Source organism: Ornithorhynchus anatinus, chromosome 10 (assembly GCF_004115215.2).
Source record: "Ornithorhynchus anatinus isolate Pmale09 chromosome 10, mOrnAna1.pri.v4, whole genome shotgun sequence".
Classification (NCBI taxonomy): Eukaryota; Metazoa; Chordata; class Mammalia; order Monotremata; family Ornithorhynchidae; genus Ornithorhynchus; species Ornithorhynchus anatinus.
In genome coordinates, this window is record NC_041737.1 from 93,653 (window position 1) to 116,970 (window position 23,318).

The 23,318-nt window shown below is 53.2% G+C and overlaps 1 protein-coding gene and 1 non-coding gene across 3 annotated transcripts; both read left to right on the top strand.

Moving 5' to 3' along the window:
- Positions 1-1,901: 1,901 nt before the first annotated feature.
- LOC114814661 (cholesterol side-chain cleavage enzyme, mitochondrial-like) lies at positions 1,902-18,583 on the top strand. Of its 2 annotated transcripts, XM_029073622.2 has the most exons (9): positions 1,905-2,607; positions 8,332-8,487; positions 9,697-9,896; positions 11,617-11,820; positions 11,988-12,148; positions 13,497-13,663; positions 14,587-14,665; positions 17,487-17,678; positions 18,121-18,583. In XM_029073622.2, the coding sequence occupies exons 1-9, from the start codon at positions 2,267-2,269 to the stop codon at positions 18,241-18,243; spliced, it is 1,623 nt and encodes a 540-aa protein (XP_028929455.1). In that variant the 5' UTR covers positions 1,905-2,266; the 3' UTR covers positions 18,244-18,583. The 2 variants fall into 2 exon arrangements, with proteins under 2 accessions (XP_028929456.1, XP_028929455.1); XM_029073623.2 differs by lacking the exon at positions 8,332-8,487 and having other exon boundaries at positions 1,902-2,607.
- LOC114814812 lies at positions 7,465-7,603 on the top strand. The gene has a single exon (XR_003762609.1). It is a non-coding gene; the product is annotated as a small nucleolar RNA SNORA7 (small nucleolar RNA).
- Positions 18,584-23,318: the final 4,735 nt, after the last annotated feature.

Sequence of the window (23,318 nt, forward strand, 5' to 3'; positions counted from 1 at the left end):
CCTAAATCTCCACTGCAACCCTAACCCTCCTTCTCTGCCCCTCCCAGAGGGAACAGAGAACAACCCTGGATTCCAAGAAAAGCAAGGGACTCAGGGAAGAAGGTGGTAGCTCTCATTTTGCCTCCATGAACACTTGCACCCAGAGTCCTCCTCGCAGCAGGTCTGGCTGGTCCCACTGGAAAAGCTCTGAACCCTCTTGACTTGGGGGGGAGAGGGCTATATTGATCTTCCCCGCCTCAGTGATTGGGGACCTGGTGGGGGGGGGGGGGGCCGGGGCGAGTGAAGGAGGGAGCACATGACTCCTGGACCCTTTGACCCCAATGTGGAGAGGTTTAGAAGTTAGACCTCTGTTCCTGGCTGAAAATAAAGGGTAAAGCTGGCCCGGCCCTGCCGGCCCCTGCCCTGCCCAGCCCTGCTCTGCCCTCCCTAGAAAAGTCCTGCCCAATCAAAACCTGCCCTTCCCAGCCCTGCTCTGCCCTGCCCAGCCCTGCCTGTCCTACCAAGTTCTGTCCTGCCCAGTCAAGCCCTGCCCTGCCCAACCAAGTCCTGTCTTCCCACCTTTGCCCATTCCTGCCCTGGCCCCAGCCTTGTCCAGGCTTGCCCAGCCTTGTCCAGCCCTGCCCTGCCTAATGCAACCCGGTCATGCCCTCCCCACCATCCCCAGGGCTAGATGGCTAGCAAATCTCTGGGAGCATGGCCAGGGGTTTCCTAGGAGAGGCTGGTCCAATCATCCTAGGTAGAGGCCGGTCCTTAGTAGTCCTAGGAGACAGGCGGCCCAGTCATGCAAGAAGAGGCAGAGGTGGCCACCGCCAGACCTTACATGGTCCCTTCCTGCCCGACATGATTCCTTGGAGAGACACATGGAGAACAACTATTTTCAGGGAGCCAAAAGTGGCATTTTAACCTTCTCTCCTTCCCAGTTTGTCCTGAGGAGGGATTGTGGCCAATGCCATGCTCTCTTTTGAGCCATAATAACTGAAGGACAATCATAGGAAATTAGCAGACAAATGAATAAACTGCCCTTCTCCATCTGCACACCCTGCAAATTTCCTAACCACAAAATCTTCAAGGTGGTGACCTTCCTCAGTCAATAGCAGTTAGCAGCCAGAACACAACACTGTGCCTATGTCCTCCTTTTTTTATGGTATTAAAGTGCTTACTACATGTCAAGCACTGTTCTAAGTGCTGGGGTAGTTACAAATCAATTAGGTTGGACACAGTCCCTATCTTGCATGAGGCTCACAGTCTAAGTAGGAGGGAGATCAGGTATTTAACCTCCCTTTTACAGTTGAGGAAACTGAGGCAAAGAGAAGTTAACTGACTCGCCCAAGGTAACACAGCAAGCAACTGGCAGAGCGGGGATTAGAAACCAGGTCCTCTGATTCGCGGGCCGGGGCTCTTTCCCCTAGGCCACGCTGCTTCCTCCTCACCTGCAGCAGTCCGTTTTCTTTTAGGTGTTGCCTGATTCCTTTCTGCTAGCATGGGAGGGAGGAGGCTGTTGAGTGCCGGATTTCCTTGGAGCTGGAAGATCTGGTTCTAGACCATAAACTCCTGGTGAGCAGGGACCTTGTCTACCGACTCGATTGATATTGTCCTCTCCCTAGTACTTAGCACAGTGCTCTGCACACTGTAAAAGCACTCCATACATACCCCTGATGGATCCATCTGGGACTGGTTGCCTGGACCCTGTTTCTCCTTGTCTTGTCAGCGTGATCTCTCCCTCAGATAAACAAACTCCAGTCCTTGGCCTTGCCCACCGTCCAACAGCTCAGGGACAGGCAGTCCTGCCTTCGCTTGCCTCTGGCACTGCCTGTCTGGGAGAGAGTGATGGGAGGCGAGCTGGGGGAAGGGGTGGGAGGCAGAGGGAGCCTGTCTGCCTGCAATCACTCCCAGCAAGTATCCTTGAGGTGGCAGTATTATAAGGACAGGCTGCTAGGAGCTAGGGACGGCCCTGCTGAGAGGACACCACAGCACAGCACAACCTGACAACACAGCCCAGCACAGCCCAGCACAGCACAGCACGACTCAGCACAGCACAGCTCAGCACCACCTGGCACGGCACAGCCTGGCACAGCCCGGGACGCCACAGTTCAGGAGAACCAGCCCCGTCCAGCTTAGCCCAGCTCAGCATAGCACAGCACAGCACAGCATAACGCAACACAGCACAATTCCACACAACACAGCAGAGCCCAACAAAGCCCAGCACAACCCAACACAGCAGCGGCAGCCACTGACGACTCTCCCCTCTTCCTGCCCACGCCCTTCCATGATGTTAACATGGGGAACCGTCCGTCTGCCAGCCTTGTCCAAGAGCGGCTGCCTAAGGATCAGCGCCAGTGGGGCCAAGGTCTGGAAAACCAGGGTCCCGAAACAACTCTTCTCAGTCAGGGAACCGGCCTATGTCTCAGCCAGGAACCTGACCTCTGTCTCAGCCGGGAACCCGGGTTCCCTCCCACTATACCCTGAGGAGCCCAGGCCCTTCAATGAGTTGCCAGGAGAATGGCGGCATGGATGGTGGAATCTGTACCGCTTCTGGAGGGCAAACGGCTTCCACGACGTGCACAACCTCATGATTGAGAAGTTCAAAAGGTTCGGGCCCATTTACCGGTAAGGAGCAGCCCCTCCTTCCTTTCTGGGTTCTGTCAATCTGCCTTTCAGACCTCTGCATGTGGAAGACTCTCCAGAATTGTCCTTAATCCTGTGAAGCCCCCTCTCCCTTCCCATTCCCTCCCCTCTCCCTTCCCCGTTCTTTCCTTTCTCCCTTTCCGGCTCCCTCCTCTCTCCCATCTCCATTCCCTTCTCCTCTCCCTCTTCTGTCCCTTCTTCTATTTCTTCTTCCATCCTCATCCCCTCTCCCTTGCCTCCTCCCTCCTCTAGCTCCTTGGGGGCAGGGATCCTGTCTACCTATTCTATTGTATGATAAAAAAATAATTTTGCTATATGTTAAGCATTTACTATGTATGAGGCACTGTACTAAGTGCTGGGGTAGATACGAGAAACCAGATTGGACACAGTCCCTGACCTACATGGGGTTCACAGTCTCAATCCCCATTTTACAGATGAGGTAACTGAAAGCACAGAAAAATGAAGTGACTTACCCAAGGTCACACACACAGCAGACAAATGGTAGATTCTGAATTAGAACCCATAACTTTCTGACTCCCAGGTCTGTGCTCTAACCACTACACCAAGCTCCATAGAGGAGAAATTGAGTGATTTGCCCAAGATCAGACAGCAAAGCTTAGTAAGGTGTTCTAAACATGATAAATACTATTGATAGGTTAATCTCTCCTTTCCCCTCTCCTTTCCCAGTTCCCTTCCCTGGCCCCCCACACCACCCCCACCCCTTCATTCCCGGGTCCTCTCTCTCTTTTCTCTCCCTCCTTTTCTCCCATCCTTTCCCTTTCCTTCCCCGTCCCTCCTCCTTGCTCCTGAGACCCACCACCAATTCCCCACCATTCCTTGGCTCCTGCTCACCTTTCCTAACCCTTCCTAACCTTTGCGCTTGCTCTGTTTCCCCGGGGGTGAAACAAGGGACTTGTGCTTCCAAGGGCGGATGGATGTTTCTCTTATTAATAATAATAATAATGGATGTTTCTCTTTATCATTATTAATAATAATAATAATAATAATAATAGTACTTGTTAAGTGCTTGCCATGTGCCAAGCACTGTTCTAAGCACTGGGGTATGCACAAGCTAATCAAGTTGTCCCACGTGGGGCTCACAGTCTTAATCCTCCTTTTACAGATGAGGGAACTGAGGCACTGAGAAATTAAGCGGCTTGCCAAGGACACATAGCAGACAAGTGGCAGAGTCGGGATTAGGACCCATGGCCTCTGACTCCCGAGCCAGGGCTCTTACCACTAAGCCACGTTGCTTCCGACTGGGTTTGGGGTTTTGTTGGGGGGGGAGTTGAGAGATGAGGATGCAGAGACGCTGACCGCAATGAGCCCCCCCCACACACACACACATTCATCAGGTGAGGGGAGCTCAACCGAGCCATCAGACTGGGGACTCCTGCAACCCTTCGGTCCCTTGCCAGCCAGGCCAGAGTTGGGCTGAAGGAAAAGACAAACTGTCATTGCTGATAAAAAGCCCGGTTGGGGGAGGCTTGGTCACGGGTCCACGATGGATGGTGCCCGAGGAGAGAGATCCCTCCACCCCTTCCCCCCCTCCCCTCCCCCTGCCACTCCTCTCTGAGCTGTCTCCTCTCCAAGGCTGCATACTTACTTTATCTCGGTCCTTGATCCCGTCCAGCTTTCCTTGCCCAACCCCGCCCCCCCCGGAACCCTTGGGTAGGGGTAGAGCGGGGGCAGGGCTGCAGAAAAGCCATTCATTCAATCGTATTTACTGAGCCCTGACTGTGTGCCTCTACTAATATCCTTTCACCTTACTTCTCTCTGCCTCAGTTTCTCAATCTGTAAAATGGGGATTCGGTACTTATTCTCTCTCCTACTTGGACTGTGAGCCCCATGTGGGTGGGATAGGGACTGACTTTATCTGACCTGATTATGTTGGATTCACTCCAGCACTTAATATAATAATCATGGTACTTTTAAGCACTTACTATGTGCAAAGCACTGTTCTAAGCACTGGGGTAGATAGAAGCTAATCAGGTTGGACATAGTCCCTGTCCCACCTGGGGCTCACAGTCTTAATGCAGTACTTGTCACAAAGTAAGTGCTTAACTAATCCCCTTAATATTACTACTAGAATGATTATTATCATTACTGTCATAATTCTGTGCCTCAGTTACTTCATCTGTAAAATGGGGATTAAGACTGTAAGCCCATGTGGGACAGGGATATTTTCCAACCCGATTAGTGTGTGTCTACCCCAGCGCTCACTACACTGTGTAGTACATAGTAAGCGCTTAACAAATACCTTTTTTAAGCATACATTTTAATATAAAATATTCATACTGTATTAGCATTTTATTTCTATATTTTTATGTATATCAGGCTAGAAGCCTGGGCCCAGCGTTGCCCTTAGATGGCTGCCCTGGACTGGACATCTAAGCCACCCAGAAGGGATCTGTATTTCTGGGGGGAGAAAAGAGGGGGACATGGGAAGACGGGAATTCCCAGCACTGACTCCTTTCCCTGGGCTCTCAGGGCTGGTGCTCTAAATGGACCTCTGAGGTCCACTGCCAACAGCAACAGGCTATCGAAGGGACAAAGCCACTACTGTGAGCCATGGTCCCTGGCATCTCCTCTGGGTTGTGAGTTATTCACTGGGCTTTCTGGTGGCCATTTCTGCCTCTCTGCAGGTGAAGGAGTCTGAGAGTGTTGGGAGGAAAGCTGGGGGAGGCTGGAGGTGTCTCCGGGGTCTGTTCTGGGTCTACGTGTGGATGTCCCCTTCTGTTTCTGTCCCCCATCGGTTTGGAATAGTTCGGTTGCCTTGCTGCCTGAAGGCAGAGGGATGGATGTGTTGACCATTCATTACCCCCGTTTGAAGAGTGTGTGCCAGTCACTGCCCCCTAGGAGATAATAGCCACAGATGGAGAAGGAACTGGCCTGGAGAGAGAGCACAGATCTGGGAATCAGGGGAATTGGGTTCTAATCCCAGCTCTGCCACTTACCTGCTCTGTGGGATCCTGGGTCAGTATCTCTACTTCTCTATGCCTCAATTTCCTCATCTGTAAAATGGGCATTTACTATCCATTCTCCATCCTACTTAGACCGTGAGCCCAATATAGGCCAAGGGCTGCGTCCCTGATCTCCTGGAAATGTTATCCAACCTAGCCTCCTCACTGACTCTGTCCTCTCCTAGTTCTCTTCTTATCTCTCTGGCTACTTATTCTCAGTCTCCTTTGGGGCTCCTCCTCTATCTCCCATCCTCTAACTGATTCAGTTCTGGGCCCCCTTCTGTTCTCCATCTACACCCACTCACTCCCTTGGAGAACTCATTCGCTCCCATGACTTTAACTGTCATCTCTGTGTGGATGATTCCCAAATCTACATCTCCAGCCCTGATCTCTCTTCCTCTCTCCAGTCTCACATCTCCTCCTGTCTTCAAGACATCTCTTCTTGGATGTCCTCCCATCACCTCAAACTTAACATGTCCAAAACAGAGCTCCTTATCGTCCCACCCAAACCCTGTTCAGCCCCTGTAGATGGCATCGCTGTAGGCGACACCACCATCCTTCCTATCTCATGAGCCCGTAACCTCAATGTTATCTCCTTTCTGTCATTCAACCACATAGTCAACTCAGCACTAAATCCCGTCGGTCCCACCTTCACATCATCACTAAAATCCACCCTTTCACTCTCCATCCAAACTGATACCACGTTACTACAATCACTCATCCTTTCCCGCCTAGATTGCTGCATCAGCATCCTTGCTGACCTCTCAGCCTCCTATCTCTCCTCACTCCAGCCCATACTTCACTCTGCTGTCCGGATCATCTTTCTACAGAAACGTTCAGGACATATCACCCTAGTCCTCAAAAGACTCCTGTGGTTGTCTGTCCACCTCCGAATCAAGAGCAGCATGGCTCAGTGGAAATAATAATAATGTCGGTATTTCTTAAGCGCTAACTATGTGCAGAGGACTGTTCTAAGGGCTGGGGTAGATACAAGGTAATCAGGTTGTCCCACATGAGGCTCACAATCTTCATCTCCATTTTACAGACGAGGTAACTGAGGCACAAAGAAGTTAAGTGACTTGCCCACAAACAGCTGACAAGCAGCGGAGCCAGGATTCGAACCCATGTCATCTGACTCCTAAGCCCGTGCTCTGCCGTGGGGCTCAGTGGAAAGAGCAAGAGCATGGGCTTGGGAATCAGAGGTCATGGGTTCTAATTCCGGCTCCACCGCCTGTCAGCTGTGTGACTTTGGGCAAGTCACTTAACTTCTCGGTGCCTCAGTTACCTCCTTTGTAAAATGGGAATTAAGACTGTGAGCCTCATGTGGGACAACCTGACCTGTATCTACCCCAGCACTTGGAACAGTGCTCGGCAATAGTAAGCAATTAACAAATATCAACATCATTATTATTATTATTATTAAAAACTCATCATCAGCTTTAAAGCACTCCACCACCTTGCCCCCTCCTACCTCACCTCACTTCTCTCCTTCTACAACCCAGCGTGCACACTTCCCTCCTCTAGCACCAACCTTCTCACTGTGCCTCCATCTCGCCCATCTCACCGCCAACCCCGGCCCACGTCCGGCCTCTGGCTTGGAAAGCCCAACCTCCTCAAACCCGACAGACAATTACTCTCCCCACCTTCAAAGCCTCTCCTCCAAGAGGCCTTCCCAGACTATGCCCCACTTTTCCTCATCTCCCACTCCCTTCTGTGTCGCCCTGACTTGTTCCCTTTTGCTCTTCCCCCCACCTACTCCACAACACTTAAGTACATAGTTATTTTATTTGTTTGTATTGATGTCTGCCTCCCCCAACCCTAGACTGTAAGCCTGTTTTAGGCAGGGTGTTTATTGCTGTATTGTATTCTCCCAAGCCTCCTCTCAGTGTCTCACCTGGAGAGTTTCCAGTACTCTACCAGTCTCTGCTACAGGAGGGAAAGTCAAGCAGAGGCCTACCCATTCCATTCCTAGCTTGGGCAGCGGCTAGTGAGTGGAAGGCAATCCTGCTACAAGTCGAGTCAAAACTCACCCATGCTAGGCGGCAGCGGCATGGGAGAGAGTCGAGGACAGACTCGGGTTTACTGTGTGAAAGGTGGCAGTGGTCAACCATTTCCGTGTCTTTACCAAGAAAACTCTACAGATACACTACCAGATTAATTGCAGGTAGAGAACGGGGCGTTCTGGGAGAGACGTGTCCATGGTGTCGCTATGGATCGGAAACGACTCGACGGCACAAGACGAGACTCTCCCAACCGCTTAGTACAGTGCTCTGCACACTGATCACGGATTGAATGAATGAATGAATCTGCATACACTGTATCTATCCCAGATCAATATAGTGCTTGGTACATAGTAAGCATAGTAAGAACTTAACAAATATTAACTGGCACAGTTATTAATTGAGTTGACTACTATTATATCCTGACACGCATTCCCCTGAAGCTGGTGAATAAGTCTCTCTCTCGGTCTCTTTCCCTTTGTTTTCATTGGCAACATTTGTAATTGATCAGAGGAATTTCTTAAACTCTCTTGAACAAGTTTCAGTCCTTGTGGTCCCAGGACTGCTAGGTTGTCACAGATCCCACCCTAGGAGAAACGTCTGAATTCGGCTGGAGGGTTTACTCACCCCAGACTCGGAGAAAGGGCTGTTGGCAGCTGGCCTGCCTCAGACCTTGCCCTGACCCTGCCTCTGTGGAACCTTCTTCTGGACCTGTCTCTGACCTCAGGCATCTCCCCACCCAGGGAGAGACTGGGTAATGTGGACAGTGTGAATATCATCCACCCCAACGACGCTGCCATACTGTTTAAGAAGGAGGGCTCTAACCCGGAGAGGTTCCGGATCCCGTCATGGGTCGCTTACCGCCGGAGTCAGAACAAACCCTTCGGTGCCCTGCTCAAGTGAGTGATGGGCCCAACTCCTGGGGAACCTTCCCATTCCTGGTCCCCTCTGGTCCCATTCCCATTGCCCTCCCATCTCTGTCCTGCTCCCTCATTCCACTCTTTCACCCCGTCCCCTGTCCCTCTCCTCCTCCCTTGTCCCCGTCCCCTCCCCTCCCTGTCCCTGTCCTGCTCCCACACCCCCACTCTTTCACCCCATTCCCTTGCTCCTCTCCTCCTCCCCCTGCCCCAGCCAATTCACCCATCCCTCTTCCCTGTCCCTGTCCCACTCCCCGCATCACTCTCCCCTATCCCCGTCTTGCTCACTGATTCCTATCCCGTTTGCCCACCTCAGTCGCACTCACCCAACCCACTCCCCTTTCCCTGTCCTGCTTCAGGGTCACGCTCCCCTGTTCCTGTCCTGCTCCCCCATCTGTGCCCCCTTCCTGCTCTCCAGTCATTTTCCTTTGTCCCCAGTCATTCTCCCCTGGCCTTGCTCTGCAACCCTCATCCCATTCCCCTGTCCCTCTCTCACTCCTGGCCCGGGCTAGTGGGAGCAACTCAGGTAGAGGCTCCTGCTCCCTGGCTTTCTGGGTCTCTTCACTTCAGTTACCCTCACCCCCATGCCTTGTCCCCTCTCCTGTGTCCCACATCCCCTCCTGACCCCTACCCTATCTTGAACAGCTATCATCGCTGCTTAGTCCTCATCAGACAATTCAAGGAGCCGCTCAGCTCTCCTACCCTGCCTCCCCTTGGCCCTTTTCCTCCTCTTCCTTTCCCTTCCCTCTCCTCTTCCCTTTTCCTTTCCTCCTGTTGCTCTCCCATGCCAACCTTATCCTCCCATCTCCCCTCCCTCACACTATCTCCCTCCTCTGCTCCCTCCCAGGCTCTAGAGGCCCTTTCCTGAATCTCCCTCACCCCCGTCCTCCACCACCCGCAAGACCTAGACAGGCTTTTCCCAGATCCTGACAGGCCCGAGACATGTCCCATGATCCCCTGTTCCCTGCAATGCCCCCAGGAGACCAGGTGGGATGGGATGGGATGGGATGGGATGGGATGGGATGGGATGAGGCCTTAAAGGTGAGCCCCTGCCCAGGCCTCCCCCCCATCCCACCACCACCACCACACACATGGCCAGCCCATAGGTCTGATGGCCAGCGTCTCAGAGCGCCTTCCCCCAGCCACACCTGGAGCCTCAGCTCTCATTGGCCTCGGCCTTCTGCTGTCCAGAAATGGCGAAGGGTGGAAAAGAGATCGGCTGACCCTGAATCGAGAAGCCTTGGCCCCCGAGGTGGTAGACCGCTTCGTCCCCATCTTGAACGAGGTGTCCGAAGATTTCGTCAAACTCATCCAAACCCGTATGGCACAGAGTGACCAGGAGAAGCTGACAATCAACCTCGCACAGGAACTCTTCTGCTTCTCCCTAGAGTGTGAGTCCAGGGGCTGAGGCTGAGGCTGGGGCTGGGCCAGTCCCTCTCCGGGGACTGAGCCTGGCAATGCCTGGGCCCTGCGAGAGTTAGTGAATGGGAGGGAGAAAGTGCGGGGTAGGGGTGGAGGTGGGCAGTGCAACGAAGGGGAGCTCTACTTCTGATCCCTCCCCATCAGTCAACCAGTTGGTACTTGCCTGGAACATCTACTGTGAGCAGAGCACTGTAGTAAGTTCTGGGGAGGGGAAAATAGAGTAAGAGACACGGTCTCAGCCCTCAAAGAGCAATCTAATGGGGGAGGGAGTTTGACGTAAGCCAGTCAGAAAGAGTGGGGGGAGGAGGAAGAAGAGGAGAAAGAGGAGGAGAAAGAGAGAAAATCACTACAGCTGCTGATAGCAGGTGTTTGAAAAGTTGAAGAGATTTTAAAAAAGTGAATGTGAGTTCATATTAATGCAAGTTAATAGAAATAGAGACTGTGCCTAAATTCTAATGGTGGCTGTTGAATGGATGAGGCCTGGGAAGGTGGAGCCTAATCAGGGAAGGCTTCCTGGAGGAAGTAGGATTTCAGGAGCCTTTGAAGATGGAGGAAAGCTGTGGTCTTGGTCTGGAAGATTTGAAGGAAGAAGGAGTTCCAGGTGGGAGAAAGAGATTGGAGTCTGAGGAGTAGAAAATGTGGCATGGTGAGGTGGATGAGCTTTGGAGGAATGAGGGGGGGGGGTGAGCTGGGATGTGTTGGAAACAGAGAGTGGATGGGTAGGAGAGAGGGGAAGAAGAACAGGAGGACCGAATACTGCCACAACTCCATTCCATTCTCTTCGGGGGAGGGAGGGTCCATAATAATAATGATAATAATAATGATGATATTTGTTAAGTGCTTACTATGTGCCAAGCACTATTCTAAGCGCTGGGGTAGATAGAAGGTAATCAGGTTGTCCCACGTGGGGGCTCATAGTCTTAATCCCCATTTTACAGATGAAGTAACTGAGGCACAGAGAAATGAAGTGACTTGCCCAAAGTCACACAGCTGACAAGTGGCAGAGGCAGGATTAGAACCCCTGACCTCTGACTCCCATACCTGGGCTCTTTCCACTAAGCCATGCTTCCCTCGCCATCCCTTTCCAGGGGCTACCCTGGCCCTAGTCCTTCCTTTGCAGGGAGGGGAGAATAGCTGGGTGCTGCCTGTGGGCGGGGAGCTTGTCTCTCACCTTTATGACATTGGACTCTCCCAAGTGCTTTGGTCGGTGTTGTGCTCACAGTAAGCACTCAATAAATACCACTAATAGATTGAGGTGGGACCAGTGGTACCCTTCTCCAGCCCTGAGTCTATATAACTTGCTGAACTGGGGAATGATGGCGTGAACCCACAAATCCCCTCAGCCCAGAAGCTGTCCTTCAGTCCCACTGACAATACAAGGGGAACAGACTGAAATTGCAAAAGGAGGGAGTTAGAGTAGACCACAGGGTGCCCTTCCTGGTCACATGAAGGACTTGTAGAATCTCCTTTCACAGACATCTTTGGCAGCAAGAGGAGCATGACTGGGTAAAGTGAGGGTAACCCATGCTCGAGTCTGCCCTGCCCCCGGAGCTGGGCAGGCCCTGTAGTGGCCGCCGGGTCGGAGGTTGGGGGGCACGGAGGAGGGGCATGGGAGGCGGCCAGCATGCAGAGGGGCGAGTGCCGTCGTGTGACTCGGTGCCGGCGCTTTCTCTGCCCTCTGGCCACCAGCCGTCTGCAAAATCTTGTACGGGGAGCGGCTGGGCCTCCTGGAACAGGTGGTGAACCACGAGGCCGAGCAGTTCATCGAGGCTGTGAGCACCATGTTCCACACCACAGGGATCATGCTCTACACACCCCCGTTCCTGTTCAGCACTGTCAACGCCAAGGCCTGGAGGGAGCACGTGCAAGCCTGGGACACCATTTTCACCCAAGGTCAGAGGGCAGGAGGCAGGCCGGGGAGGCCACGCTACCGGAGCGGACCCGTGAAGGCAGGCTCGGGGGCAGGCTTCAGGGGGCATGGGAGGCCTCTCTCCCTCTCCCCCCACACCTTTTCCTGTCTCACTCTGTTTCTCTCTTTCCTCCCTCCCTTCCTCTCTCAGCGGACAGATTTATGGAAAACACCTACCAGGAATTAAAGCACAAACGAGGGGATCCCCAGAAATTTAGGGGTATTCTGGGAAGCCTCCTACTCAATGAGAAAATGTCCCATGAAGCCATCAAAGCCAATATGACAGAGCTGATGGCGGGAGGCGTGGACACGGTAAGGAGGAAGAAGCCAGATATGTTGGGGAGGGCTCTTCTGATGAAGCAGATTCCCACCAGAAGGCACTGACCCTACCCCCAATTGTGCCTGGCTGGTTATCTGCACTGAGAACTGGCAGACTCGTAATCTTAGGGGATTCAGTTGACATCTCTAGCAAATGGGGCAAGAAAGTGAGGGAGGGGAGGTGAATTGAAGTGGAGAGGTTGAACGACTTGCCAAGATCACACAGCCTGGGAGGGGTGGACCTGGTGACAAGCTCCAAAGCCCCAGAGCCTGGCTATGTCCTGGAGGGCACCAGAGGAAGCTGAAGTTACCTTGGGTGAAAACATGGAGGGTCAGTGTCAAACGAAGCTGTTCCACGACCTGCCACGACCTACCTCAACCCTCCTCATCCTGCCACGACCCCCTTGACCCACCACATCCTGCATGACCCGCCACTATCTGCTTCATCCTGCCTCGTCCTGTGGCAACCCCCTTGTCCTACCGCAACCAGCCACGACCTGTCACAATCTGCCTCAACCTGCTATGGCCTGTCAACCACAACCTGCCTCGACTTGCCACTACTACCTCGTCCTAGCACAGGCTGCCGTGGCCTTTGAGTCAATGGCATTACTTGAGGGAAAGGTTCTCGATCTCCCCTGAAAAGTGATGGGCTGGAACTCACCCCTCACCCTCATTCCTGCCCACAATATGACCCAGAACACCGACATGGAACCACCCCCTCAGACCCCATGACCCCGGGAGAAGGGTCGGCTGCCAGGGCTTCGAGGGCAGGGGCGGGGGAGCAGACAGTCGCAACGGGGAGGAGGCTGGCGGGAGGCAGTCCTGGGGTGGGGGACAGCAGTGAGGAAGTTGGGAGGCATAGGAATCGGACAACTCCTCAGGCTGAATTGGTGTCGATCATCTGGGCAGTCTCTAGGAATGGCAAAAGGAGATCTGGTGGGGGAGACTGGTTTTGGCGGGGAGGAGGATGTTGGTGGAGAGAGGAAAGGGAGGTTGGGCAGCAGAGGGGCAAGAACGGCCTTCGAGGGATTTGGCGCCTGTGGCCGGGGGGCAAGGGAGGGGTCGGGGCAAGGGAGGGGTCTGGAGGGGACAACCGATGTCATAAAGTGTACCGACGTGCAACCGCCATTTTAGTGTCTGCCATGTCCTCTCCTTTCTTGGCTTCATCCCGGGGCCCTGGGGCTCAGGGATTGCTCGCCGCACTCGGGGCCTTGGGGTTTTCCACTAATAGCTCTGAAGTCAGCCCTGGTCCAGAGTGCCCCAACCCGGCCGCACATCCGGTGCGAGCTGGGGCCAGGCGTGTTCTCAAGGCTCCTTCCTGTGGCCCGGCTCCTCTCCACAGACCTCCATGACCCTCCAGTGGGCCCTGTACGAGCTGACCCGCAGCGTCTTCGTGCAAGAGCAGATCCGCAGGGAAGTCCTGGACGCCCGGAAGGCCTCGCAGGGAGACATGTCCAAGATGCTGAACTCTGTGCCACTGCTCCGAGCCGCCATCAAGGAGACGTTGAGGTGAGCCCTCCCACCCTTAAAGCAGGGGGACACCTCTCCTTCACCCCCCACCAACACCTGACCCTAGGGCAGGCTCGGATTCTCCTGCGCCTGCCCATCCCTGCCCAGGAGGGAGGCCCCAGAAGAAAGGAAGAAAGGGGAGGAAACTGGAAGCAAGGTAGAGGAACAGAGAAGGAGAGCTCAGAAATGGATCCAGAAGTTGACACTCTTATGGTTTCTGCCTTTTCCTAGAACCAATCCCCAGAGTTCAGGGCCGGTCTCTAGGACAGTGGCCACGTTTGGCCAGTTTCCAGCGCTGCCCCATGTCCAATGCCAAAATGACATCAAAAACCTTTGTTGTCTGGAGTTTCCCTTTCTGGCAACTTCAGCCTCCTTCCCTTCCCTGTCGGCTCCCGTGGTGGCTTGGAAGCGACTCCCTTGTTCCCGGGGACCCAGGATGGGGACAGGGGCGGGGGTGGGAGACAGCAGCTCTGGAGTGAGGCTGGGATAAGGGGTCAGGGAAATGCACTCTAGAATCACCCAAACACAGCATATCTCAGTGGCACGTGAGATATCATCACATTATGCTGTGTGCCCGGCGTCCCGCATGTGACATCACGTGTCTCTCTGTGGGCGGAGTCTGTGAGGGCCGTCACGGGCTGCCCTCGTCTCCCAGGTCTCCACAGCTGGCCACCGCCTCGTCTCCACCGGCCACTTCATTTTACCCCATTGGCCACCACCTCCACCAACAGCCACCATCACCCTCACTACTGGCGCATCATCTCCTCCCCATTGGCCACCATCACCACCCCCAGAACTGGCCATCAGCTCCTCACCACCAGCCACCATCCCCTTCACCACTGGCTGCTCCCCTTCCTGGGCCTCCACTCATTTCTAGCAGCCCCCTGAAGGTAACGCTGATTCTGGTCTCTTCCCTCAACTAGGCTTCACCCTGTTGCCGTGACCATACAGAGATACCCCATGGAGGAGTTGGTCATCCAAAACTTCACTATCCCCCCCAAGGTAAGTGCCAGGCCAGCAGAGTGCACGTCACCCTTGCCCTCTGGACATCGGAGAGGAGGATATGTGGCCCACGGCCTGGTTGTCAGCTGCCGTGCCCTTTTTCCCCCTCCATCCTCTACTCCATCCTCATCCTCTTCAATCTCTCCGCTGTCTTCAACACTATGGACCATCCCCTTCTCCTAAAAGCATTACCCAACCTTGGCTTCCTCTTTTGGTTCTCCACCTATCTATCTCTCTGGCTGCTCCTTTTCAATCTCTTTTGAGGGCTCCTTCTCGGCCTCCTAGCCCCTAACTGTGGGAGTCCCTCAAGGCTCAGTCAGTTCTGGGTCACCTTCTATTCTCCATCTACACCCACTCCCTTGTAAAACTCATTGACTCCCATGGCTTCAACTACCATCTCTATGTGGATACTTACCAAATCGACATCTCCAGCCCTGATCCGTCTCCTTTTCTGCATTCGCATTTCCTCCTGCCTTCAGGACATCTGTACTTGGATGTCAAACTTAACATGTCCAAAACAGAACTCCTTATCTCCTCACCCAAACCCTGTCCTCCCTCTGACTTTCCCATCACTTTAGACAGCACCATCATCCTACCTGTCTCACAGGCCCATAACCTTATTGTTATCCTCAATCATCTCTCTCATTCAACCCAAGTATTCAGTCTGTGAGCCAATCCTGTCGGTTCAACCTTCACAACATGGCTAAAATCCACCCTTTCCTCTCTATCCAAACTGTTTCCACCTTACTCCAGGCACTTATCCTATCCTACCTTGATTACTACATCAGCCTCCTTGCTGACTTTTTTGCCTCTTGTTTCTCCCCACTCCATTTCAAACTTCGCTCTACTACCCGGATCATTTTTCTACAAAGATGTTTGGTCCACGTTTCTCCACTCTTAAGAACCTCCAGTGGTTGCTCTTCCACTGAGGAGCAGCGTGGCTTAATGGATAAGGCACAGCCTGGGAATCAGAAGGAACTGGGTTCTAATCCTGGCTCCGCCACTTGTCTACTGTGTGACTGTGGGCGAGTCACTTCTCCGTGCCTCAGTTACCTCAACTGTAAAATGGAGATTAAGACTGCGAGCCCCATGTGGGACAGGGACTGTGTCTAACCTGATTGGCTTGTACTTACCCCAGCTGTAAGTACAGTGCCTGGGACATAGTAAAGTGCTTAACAAATCCCACAGTCATTGTTATTATCATTATCCATCTCTGCATTAAACAGAAACTCCTTGCAATCAGCTTTAAAGCACTCAATCACCTTGCCTCCTCCTACCTTACCTCCCTGATTTCCTATTAAAGACCAGTCCGCACACTTCACTCCTCTAATGCCAAACTACTCATCATACCTCAATGTCATCTATACCGAAACTGATCTCTCACTGACGTCCTGCTTCTCTGGGCTGGAATGTCCTTCCCATTCAAATCTGACAGATGTTCAGTCTCCTCACCTTCAAAGTCTTAGTAAAATCCCATCTCCTCCAAGAAGCCTTCCCCAACTAAGCCTTCATTTCCTCCTCTCCCACTCCCTCCTGCATTGCTCTTGCACTAGTATTTGCACCCTTTATTCATTTCTCCCTCAGCCCCACAGCACTTATGTATGCATGCATAATGTACTCATTCATATTAATGTCTGTCTCCCCCTCTACACGGTAAGCTTGTTTTGGAAAGGAAACGTGTCTACCAACTCTGTTATATTGTACTCTCCCAGGTATTTAGTATAGTGCTCTGCACACAGTAAGTGCTCAATAAATATGATTGATTGATTGATTCCATGAATCCAGAGAAGGGTTGCCTACCAGTTCCGACCATACAGCAGCAGCTGGAGTAACTGAGTGTGAGAGAGAGAGAGAGAGAGAGAGAGAGTGTGTGTGTGTGTGTGTGTGAGCATGTGAGTTATGCATACCTGAGAGTGAATGTTTGAGAGAGTGTGGAAAGTGTGTGTGTGTCCCCACCTATCTCTTCCTCTTCTCACCCCTGACTGTTTTTGTTTCTGTTTTTCTGTCTCCCTTTCCTGAGATTTTCTCCTATCCCCTTAATCCCTGGGAGTCCTAGCCACTGGAGAAAACCTGCCCATTTCACATATCTGGGCCCTGCACTCCCCTTCCCATCCCTGCCGCCCCAAACTTCCTGGCTCTCTAGGGCCTGGAGTGAAGGGGGGGGAGTCAGTGAAAGGGAGTCCCAGGATGTAAGCCTGTGCTGCCCACAGATGCTTGGAGTAGCAGTGAGACCTTGAGCTCTTGGGAGTGGGGTGGGGCATTCACTGTCCAGAGCACTGAGGAGCTTTCTGTGGGTTCACTGTCCGGGATTCTGAGGAGCTCTCTGGGGGATTGCTGTCCAGAGATCTTAGGAGCTCTCCAGGGGTTCACTGTCTGGAGCTCCAAAGCTCTCTCTGGGGGTTTGCTGTCTGGAGGGTCTCCCCTAGGGGCGTCGTTAGGAGAATCTGGTTCAGGTTGCACTTCCAGGTTGGGGGGCGGGGGGCAGATGGGAGTCGGGTCTGCCATGAGCAGGGCCCCTGTAGTCAGAGTCACTCAGGATGGGGGTGGTGATGGGGGGGACTGGAATCCCCCTGTTTTCTCCCAGGGTTCTGATGGGTTCATGAGGGTCCCAGAGTTCCTGTGGAGCCGCCCCTCTCAGCTGCCCCAGGAAGATGTCTCCTACAGAATTTCCACTCCCACTCTATCCCGGGTACAGGACCCTTAGTGCACACACTCACCCCACCGGGACCCCAAAGTCCTCCAAGCTGCTCGGGGGTTTAGACGCTCTCTGCTAGAAGATGCCCCCAGGAGGAACTGTTCACCACTTCCCACTTCCCCACAGACGCTGGTGCATGTGGCCATCTACGCCATGGGCCGCGACCCCAATTTCTTCTCCAACCCATCCAAGTTCGACCCCTCGCGCTGGCTCCACAAAGATTCCACCTATTTCCGGGGTCTGAGCTTCGGCTCTGGCGTGCGCCAGTGTTTGGGCCGCAGGATCGCCGAGACGGAGATGGTTCTGTTCCTCATCCACGTAAGTCCTGCCTCACTCTTAGCCAGCTGGATTGTCCCCCCTCCAGGCTGTCCCCCGCCGGACTGTTCCTCCATCAGACTCCCACTGGACTGTCCCCACTCTGGGCTGTCTCCCCTCTGATCTGTCCTCAAGCTAGGCTGTTCCCCAGCACTGGACTGGTCCCTCACTGGGCTGTGCCCAGGTTGGGAGGGAGAGAGTTGAAGGAGAACAAGTCTCACCCCTTGGTCCCTCCTTCTGCCCCTCCAGCTTTCCCTCCTCCCTGTAGGACCTGGGGAAGGAGGGGGAGGTAAGCAAGGGAGCCAGGAGCTTCTTGGTGAATGATACTGATGACGATCATTAGAAGTAGAAGAAGAAGAAGGATATTCATTTTCCTGCCCATCTGGATGACAGGGGCCCTGGGGTCTGGCACCCACCAGTCTGTCTGCTCCTCTTTCTCTTTCAGATGCTGGAAAACTTCAAGATTGAAGCCAAAACACTTCAGGATGTTGAAACGACCTTTGATCTCATCCTGATTCCCAAAAGTCCCATTGTCTTCCAGATCCGCCCCCTCCAGGCCCAGCTGTGAGGACACACACATACACACATCCCGGCACCGCCAACAGCTACAGAGACCAAGCACAATCACTTTCCCTTCCTCACCCACTTCTGGCCCCATCATCCATCGACACAACTAGATTCTTCCAACCCTTCTTCTTCCTAAAACTTTCTCACTCATCTCCCTGAAAAAGACCATCTTCATCCTCCTCCTCCACCTCCTCCCTACTCTTCTCCTTCCCTAAGTGGAGGGAACAGAAAAAGTCCATCTAGGCCAGCCTCCGGCCTCCAGGCAGAATTTACACCATCTCAGTGATAATGGTGGACATTTTCCTTCAGAATCCTTAATAAATACAACTTGGAGGACCTCCTTTAGTAGCTCATTTCTAAGTGTAAATGACTCTGATGGTCCCTCTTTGGTACCTGATTCTTCTCACCCTCTCTTGAGGGAAACAGGAAATAGCTGCTCTTTGTGCCTGTGCCAAATTTCAGTGGTCTACGGAAGGTTTCTATCTCCCCTCCCCTCCTTCAGGATCTCAGTTCCTGAACTTAGTTGCTCCTACCAAGTGCCCCAGGCCTTGGGCAGGATGGGACATCCCAAGCCCTGGGAGGGATGTCTCCAAGCCCTGAGCTGAACACCACCAAGTCCTGGGCTGGACATCTCCAAAATCTGAGCTGGACACCACCAAGCCCTAGGAGTGACATCCCCAAGCCTTGGGCTGGTAGGCTGAGCAGAAGGGGTCCTTGAGGCCGAGGACATAGTCAAATTTTGGCCACCAGAAGCAAGGAGGAGATGGGATCTTGGGGCCCGATTTCAGCCCTGATTCTGCTGGGCTGGCATCCTAGCTGATGCTTCCAAAAATCTGGGAGGAAGGGGTCCCCGGCCTTGGGAGGAGAAAACGTTCAGCTAGTGATGGGATCTGGTTGCTGAGCAGGAAAGGCCCCAAGATCCAGAACTTTGGGATGGCCCATTGCCTTCGTCCTCCATCCTGGGTATGGAAATTAGCTCTGTGCTGTCTTTCACCTTGCCTCCCACACCTCACCCTCTGCCCTCCTCTCCCCTCCCTTCTAGGCTGATGCTAAGGTGCTAATTGGTAGCATTGTCTCCTCTGGGTTGGATCTGAGGAGGGGATAAGGAGAGCAGAGTGGAATGACTTACTGTTGGGGTAGTTCCTGCCTGAATCCACTTCCCACACACTGCCCCCATCCCAGCCCCCTCCCCAGACTGAGGCCTGGAGCCACGGAGACTACCACTAGATGATTTTCTTGAGGACAGGGCCCCTCCAGTGGGGTACCCATCTCCCCCTCCCCCCAAGTTTGGGACTACCCCCTTCCAGTGTGGGATCCCCCTCCAAGGCAGGGCAAACTGTAGCCTGGGCCCCATGGCAGTTACCTACTATCATCCACCCTAGGAGCACTCAGTGCGAGCCTGGGATCCCCCACAGCCTTGCCCTTTCCCTTTAAGCTTCCCCTGAGAAGGAGCTCTGAGAGCTCAGAAAAACAGCCTGTGGTAACCAAGTGATCCATCCAACCTTGCATCTCTGCCTCATCATTAGTGTTGTTCTAGGGGAAGGGAAAGTCCTGATTGGACTTTCTGGTCCAGTGCCACCACCTTCCCCCGCACAGCACCCAGAGCCCCTCTGGCCACCTGACCCGGCCCAGTCCAGCCTGACCCAGCTTGGAGTGGCCCAGATCCCTGTACTGGGCCAACCTGGGCTGTCTGTCACCACTGCCTGGGGCACCATGGGGCAGCCCAGGATGCTGGTGCGCGTCCACTCAAATAGCAGCTCCTGGAAGGTAAGGATCGTGTGTACCGACTCTACTGCACTGTGCTCTAGCAAGAGCTTAGTACAATGTTCTGCACACAGTAAGAGCTCCGTCAACACCACTGATAGATTGATTTGGTGACTCTGGGTGCAGCTGCCCCTGCCTACCCTGTGGCAAGAAGCTGCTCTAGAGGACAGGGAGGCAATGGAAGAGGGTAACAAAACAGCTTGATTTATGGATAAAACACAGGCCAGGGAGTCAGACAACTCTCTGGCCCTAAGTACAACGACGGAAACATTCAAGAATATCCAAATCAAAACCCAAGTGCGAAGAGCGAGGGGCAGTATGCCTGCCTGCCCCCCGCCCCCAGCTCTAGGCCAGCCTAAGGCTGCAGCATCCCCAGTGTAGGCAGCTCTGCGGGCTTAGCGAGGAAGGGCTGAATCCGCTCCATCCATCCCCCGGCCTGCCAAGCGGCTGGTCAAACTTGCCTCCTGGCTCAGAGGAGTGGGGGCTGCAGAACATACCTTCCAACTCCTATCACCCCAAAGATACATCCAGTGGCAGCCATTCTGGCTCCAAACAGTCCATCAATCAAGCAATTAACCGACAACTTTTATTTTTCACTGACAACGAGCCAACTGCAAAGAATGGAGACCAGAGGACAGGGGATGAAAGTAGGCTGAGAACAAATAGTTAATATATTGCTTAATATGTCCCGGCTGGGACCCGCTATTTCTTGGGCAAAATTATGGCTGGGTGAAGTTCAACAACGGTTCTAAGGAGCCATTCTGCCTTTGGGGAGGGAGAGAGGGAGAAAGGGAGAGATACAAGGTGCGGGGGGAAGAAGAGAAAGAAGGAGAAGGGAGGGAGGGAGAGAGAGAAGGAAGAGGGGAAGCGGGGGGGGGAGGAAGGGAGGGAGGTCTGGAAATTCTATGTGACTGACTGATTGACTGACTAAGGGCTCTGAGCTGCGATTCAGAGTGGGCACTGCATGGCACTAACAGCAAACAGCCATATACAGCCAACGCCCTCCTCCTTGCCGAATCCAACAGATTCCTCTCCACCCTAATCCTCCTCCACCTCTTAGATGCCTTTGACACTGGGGACTACCCCCTTCTCCAGAAAAACACTATCTAACTTGGTTTCACTACCACCGTCCTCTCCTCTGCATGGATGACTCCCAGATCTACACTTCTCCATCCCTGACCTCTCTCCTTCTCGGCCATCTCACATCCCCCTCTGCCTCCAGGACATCTCTACGTGTCCCGCCAGCACCTCAAGCTCAACATGTCCAAAAGTGAACTCATCTTCCCTCCCTTCTCTCCCCTTGTCTCCACAACTTTCCCTTCACCATCAACACACGGTTTCCTCGGGTCTCACTAGCCGGCAACCTTGGCATTATCCTTGACTCATCTCTCTCTTTTGACACAGGCATTCGGTCAGTCACTAAATCCTGTTGGTTCCTCTTTTCTAAACCTCTAGGATCCACTCCTCCTTCTCCATCCAAACCTCCACTCTGCTGGTCCGAGCCATTTGTCATGTCCCTTCTCGACTACTGTGTCAGCCTCCTCTTTGACTTCTGACTTCAGCCCCTCCCCTCGCCTGTCTAATCTTCACCCTGCTGCTCGGATCATTTTTCTACAATGATGAACCAGTCGATGGTATTCATTGAGCACTTGCTGTGTGCAGAGCACTGTGCTCACCACTTGGGAGCTTACAGTAGAGTAGGTAGACATGAACACTGCCTTCGAGAAGCATGCAGTCTAGTGAGGGAGACAGATGTGAAGATCAATTACAGGAAAGGGAAGCTAATTTGTATAGGTTTGTGCAGGTCTCCTCCACTCCTCAAAACCTTTCTGTGTCTGTTCGTCCCTCTCTGCAACAAGAAGAAAGTCCTGATGGTCGACCTTCAGGGGCTCCAATCAGCTCGGTCCCCTGTTTCTAGCCTTCCTTTTCTCCAATGCAACCCGGCTCACACACTTCACTCCTCTCAGTTGGGCCTCCTCGTTCTTGTCTCTCCATCAACCCACCCTGCTGCCTGAAACTCCCTCCTCCTCCACATCTGCAGTCAGTTAGCTGCTTTCCCCATCTTCAACGCTCTCCTGAAATCATACCTCTCCCAGGAGGTCTTGAATAATCTCCCCTCTCCCCATTTTACTTCTCCCTCTTCCCAATCAAAACTACTAATTGATTGATTTCTCATCACCTAAGTACTGCCTTAGGGACTCAAACCTCCACCCTATTTCCCAATAGTATGTATGTACATATGTTTGCTCTCCTTTGTTTCCCCCTCTCTCTGATTGATTTGGGTGTTTACCTGTCAAGCCCCTTATAAAGGCAGGGGTGTGTCTACCAACTCTATTGCATTCTCCCAAACGCTTAGCACAGTGCTCTCACAGTCAGCGCTTAGTAAACACCATTGATTGCTTCATTCGGGCCTGGGCGGAGCTGGTGGGGAGGGAAAGGAAGGGAGAGGGGAAACGGAGACGGGGAAGGGAGAGAAAGTGAAAGGAGGAAAAAAGGAAGTATTCATTCATTCAGTAGTATTTATTGAGTGCTTACTATGTGCAGAGCACTGTACTAAGCGCTTGGAATGAACAAGTCGGGAACAGATAGAGACAGTCCCTGCCGTTTGATGGGCTTACAGTCTAATCGGGGGAGACAGACAAGAACAATGGCAATAAATAGAGTCAAGGGGAAGAACATCTCGTAAAAACAATGGCAACTAAATAGAATCGAAGCGATGTACATTTCATTAACAAAATAAATAGGGTAATGAAAATATATACAGTCGAGCAGACAAGTACAGTGCTGAGGGAATGGGAAGGGAGAGGGGGAGGAGCAGAGGGAAATGGGGGGAAAAGAGGATTAAGCTGCGGAGAGGTGAAGGGGGGGCGGTAGAGGGAGTAGAGGGAGAAGGGGAGCTCAGTCTGGGAAGGCCTCTTGGAGGAGGTGAGTTTTAAGTAGGGTTTTGAAGAGGGGAAGAGAATTAGTTTGGCAGAGGTGAGGCGGGAGGGCATTCTAGGACCGCAGGAGGACGTGACCCAGGGGTCGATGGCGGGATAGGCGGGACCGAGGGATGGTGAGGAGGTGGGCGGCAGAGGAGCGGAGCGTGCGGGGTGGGCGGTAGAAAGAGAGAAGGGAGGAGAGGTAGGAAGGGGCAAGGTGATGTAGAGCCTTGAAGCCTAGAGTGAGGAGTTTTTGTCTGGAGCAGAGGTTGATAGGCAACCACTAGAGGTGTTTAAGAAGGGGAGTGACATACCCAGATCGTTTCTGCAGGAAGATGACCCGGGCAGCGGAGTGAAGAATAGACTGGAGCGGGGCGAGAGAGGAGGAAGG

Excerpts from the sequence above, each read along its gene's own strand:
- LOC114814661 (XM_029073622.2), top strand. The coding sequence starts at position 2,267 with ATGATGTTAACATGGGGAACCGTCCGTCTGCCAGCCTTGTCCAAGAGC. Across the intron at positions 11,821-11,987 it reads GGACACCATTTTCACCCAAG|CGGACAGATTTATGGAAAAC; the intron begins GTCAGAGGGCAG and ends TTCCTCTCTCAG. Across the intron at positions 17,679-18,120 it reads TGGTTCTGTTCCTCATCCAC|ATGCTGGAAAACTTCAAGAT; the intron begins GTAAGTCCTGCC and ends TTTCTCTTTCAG.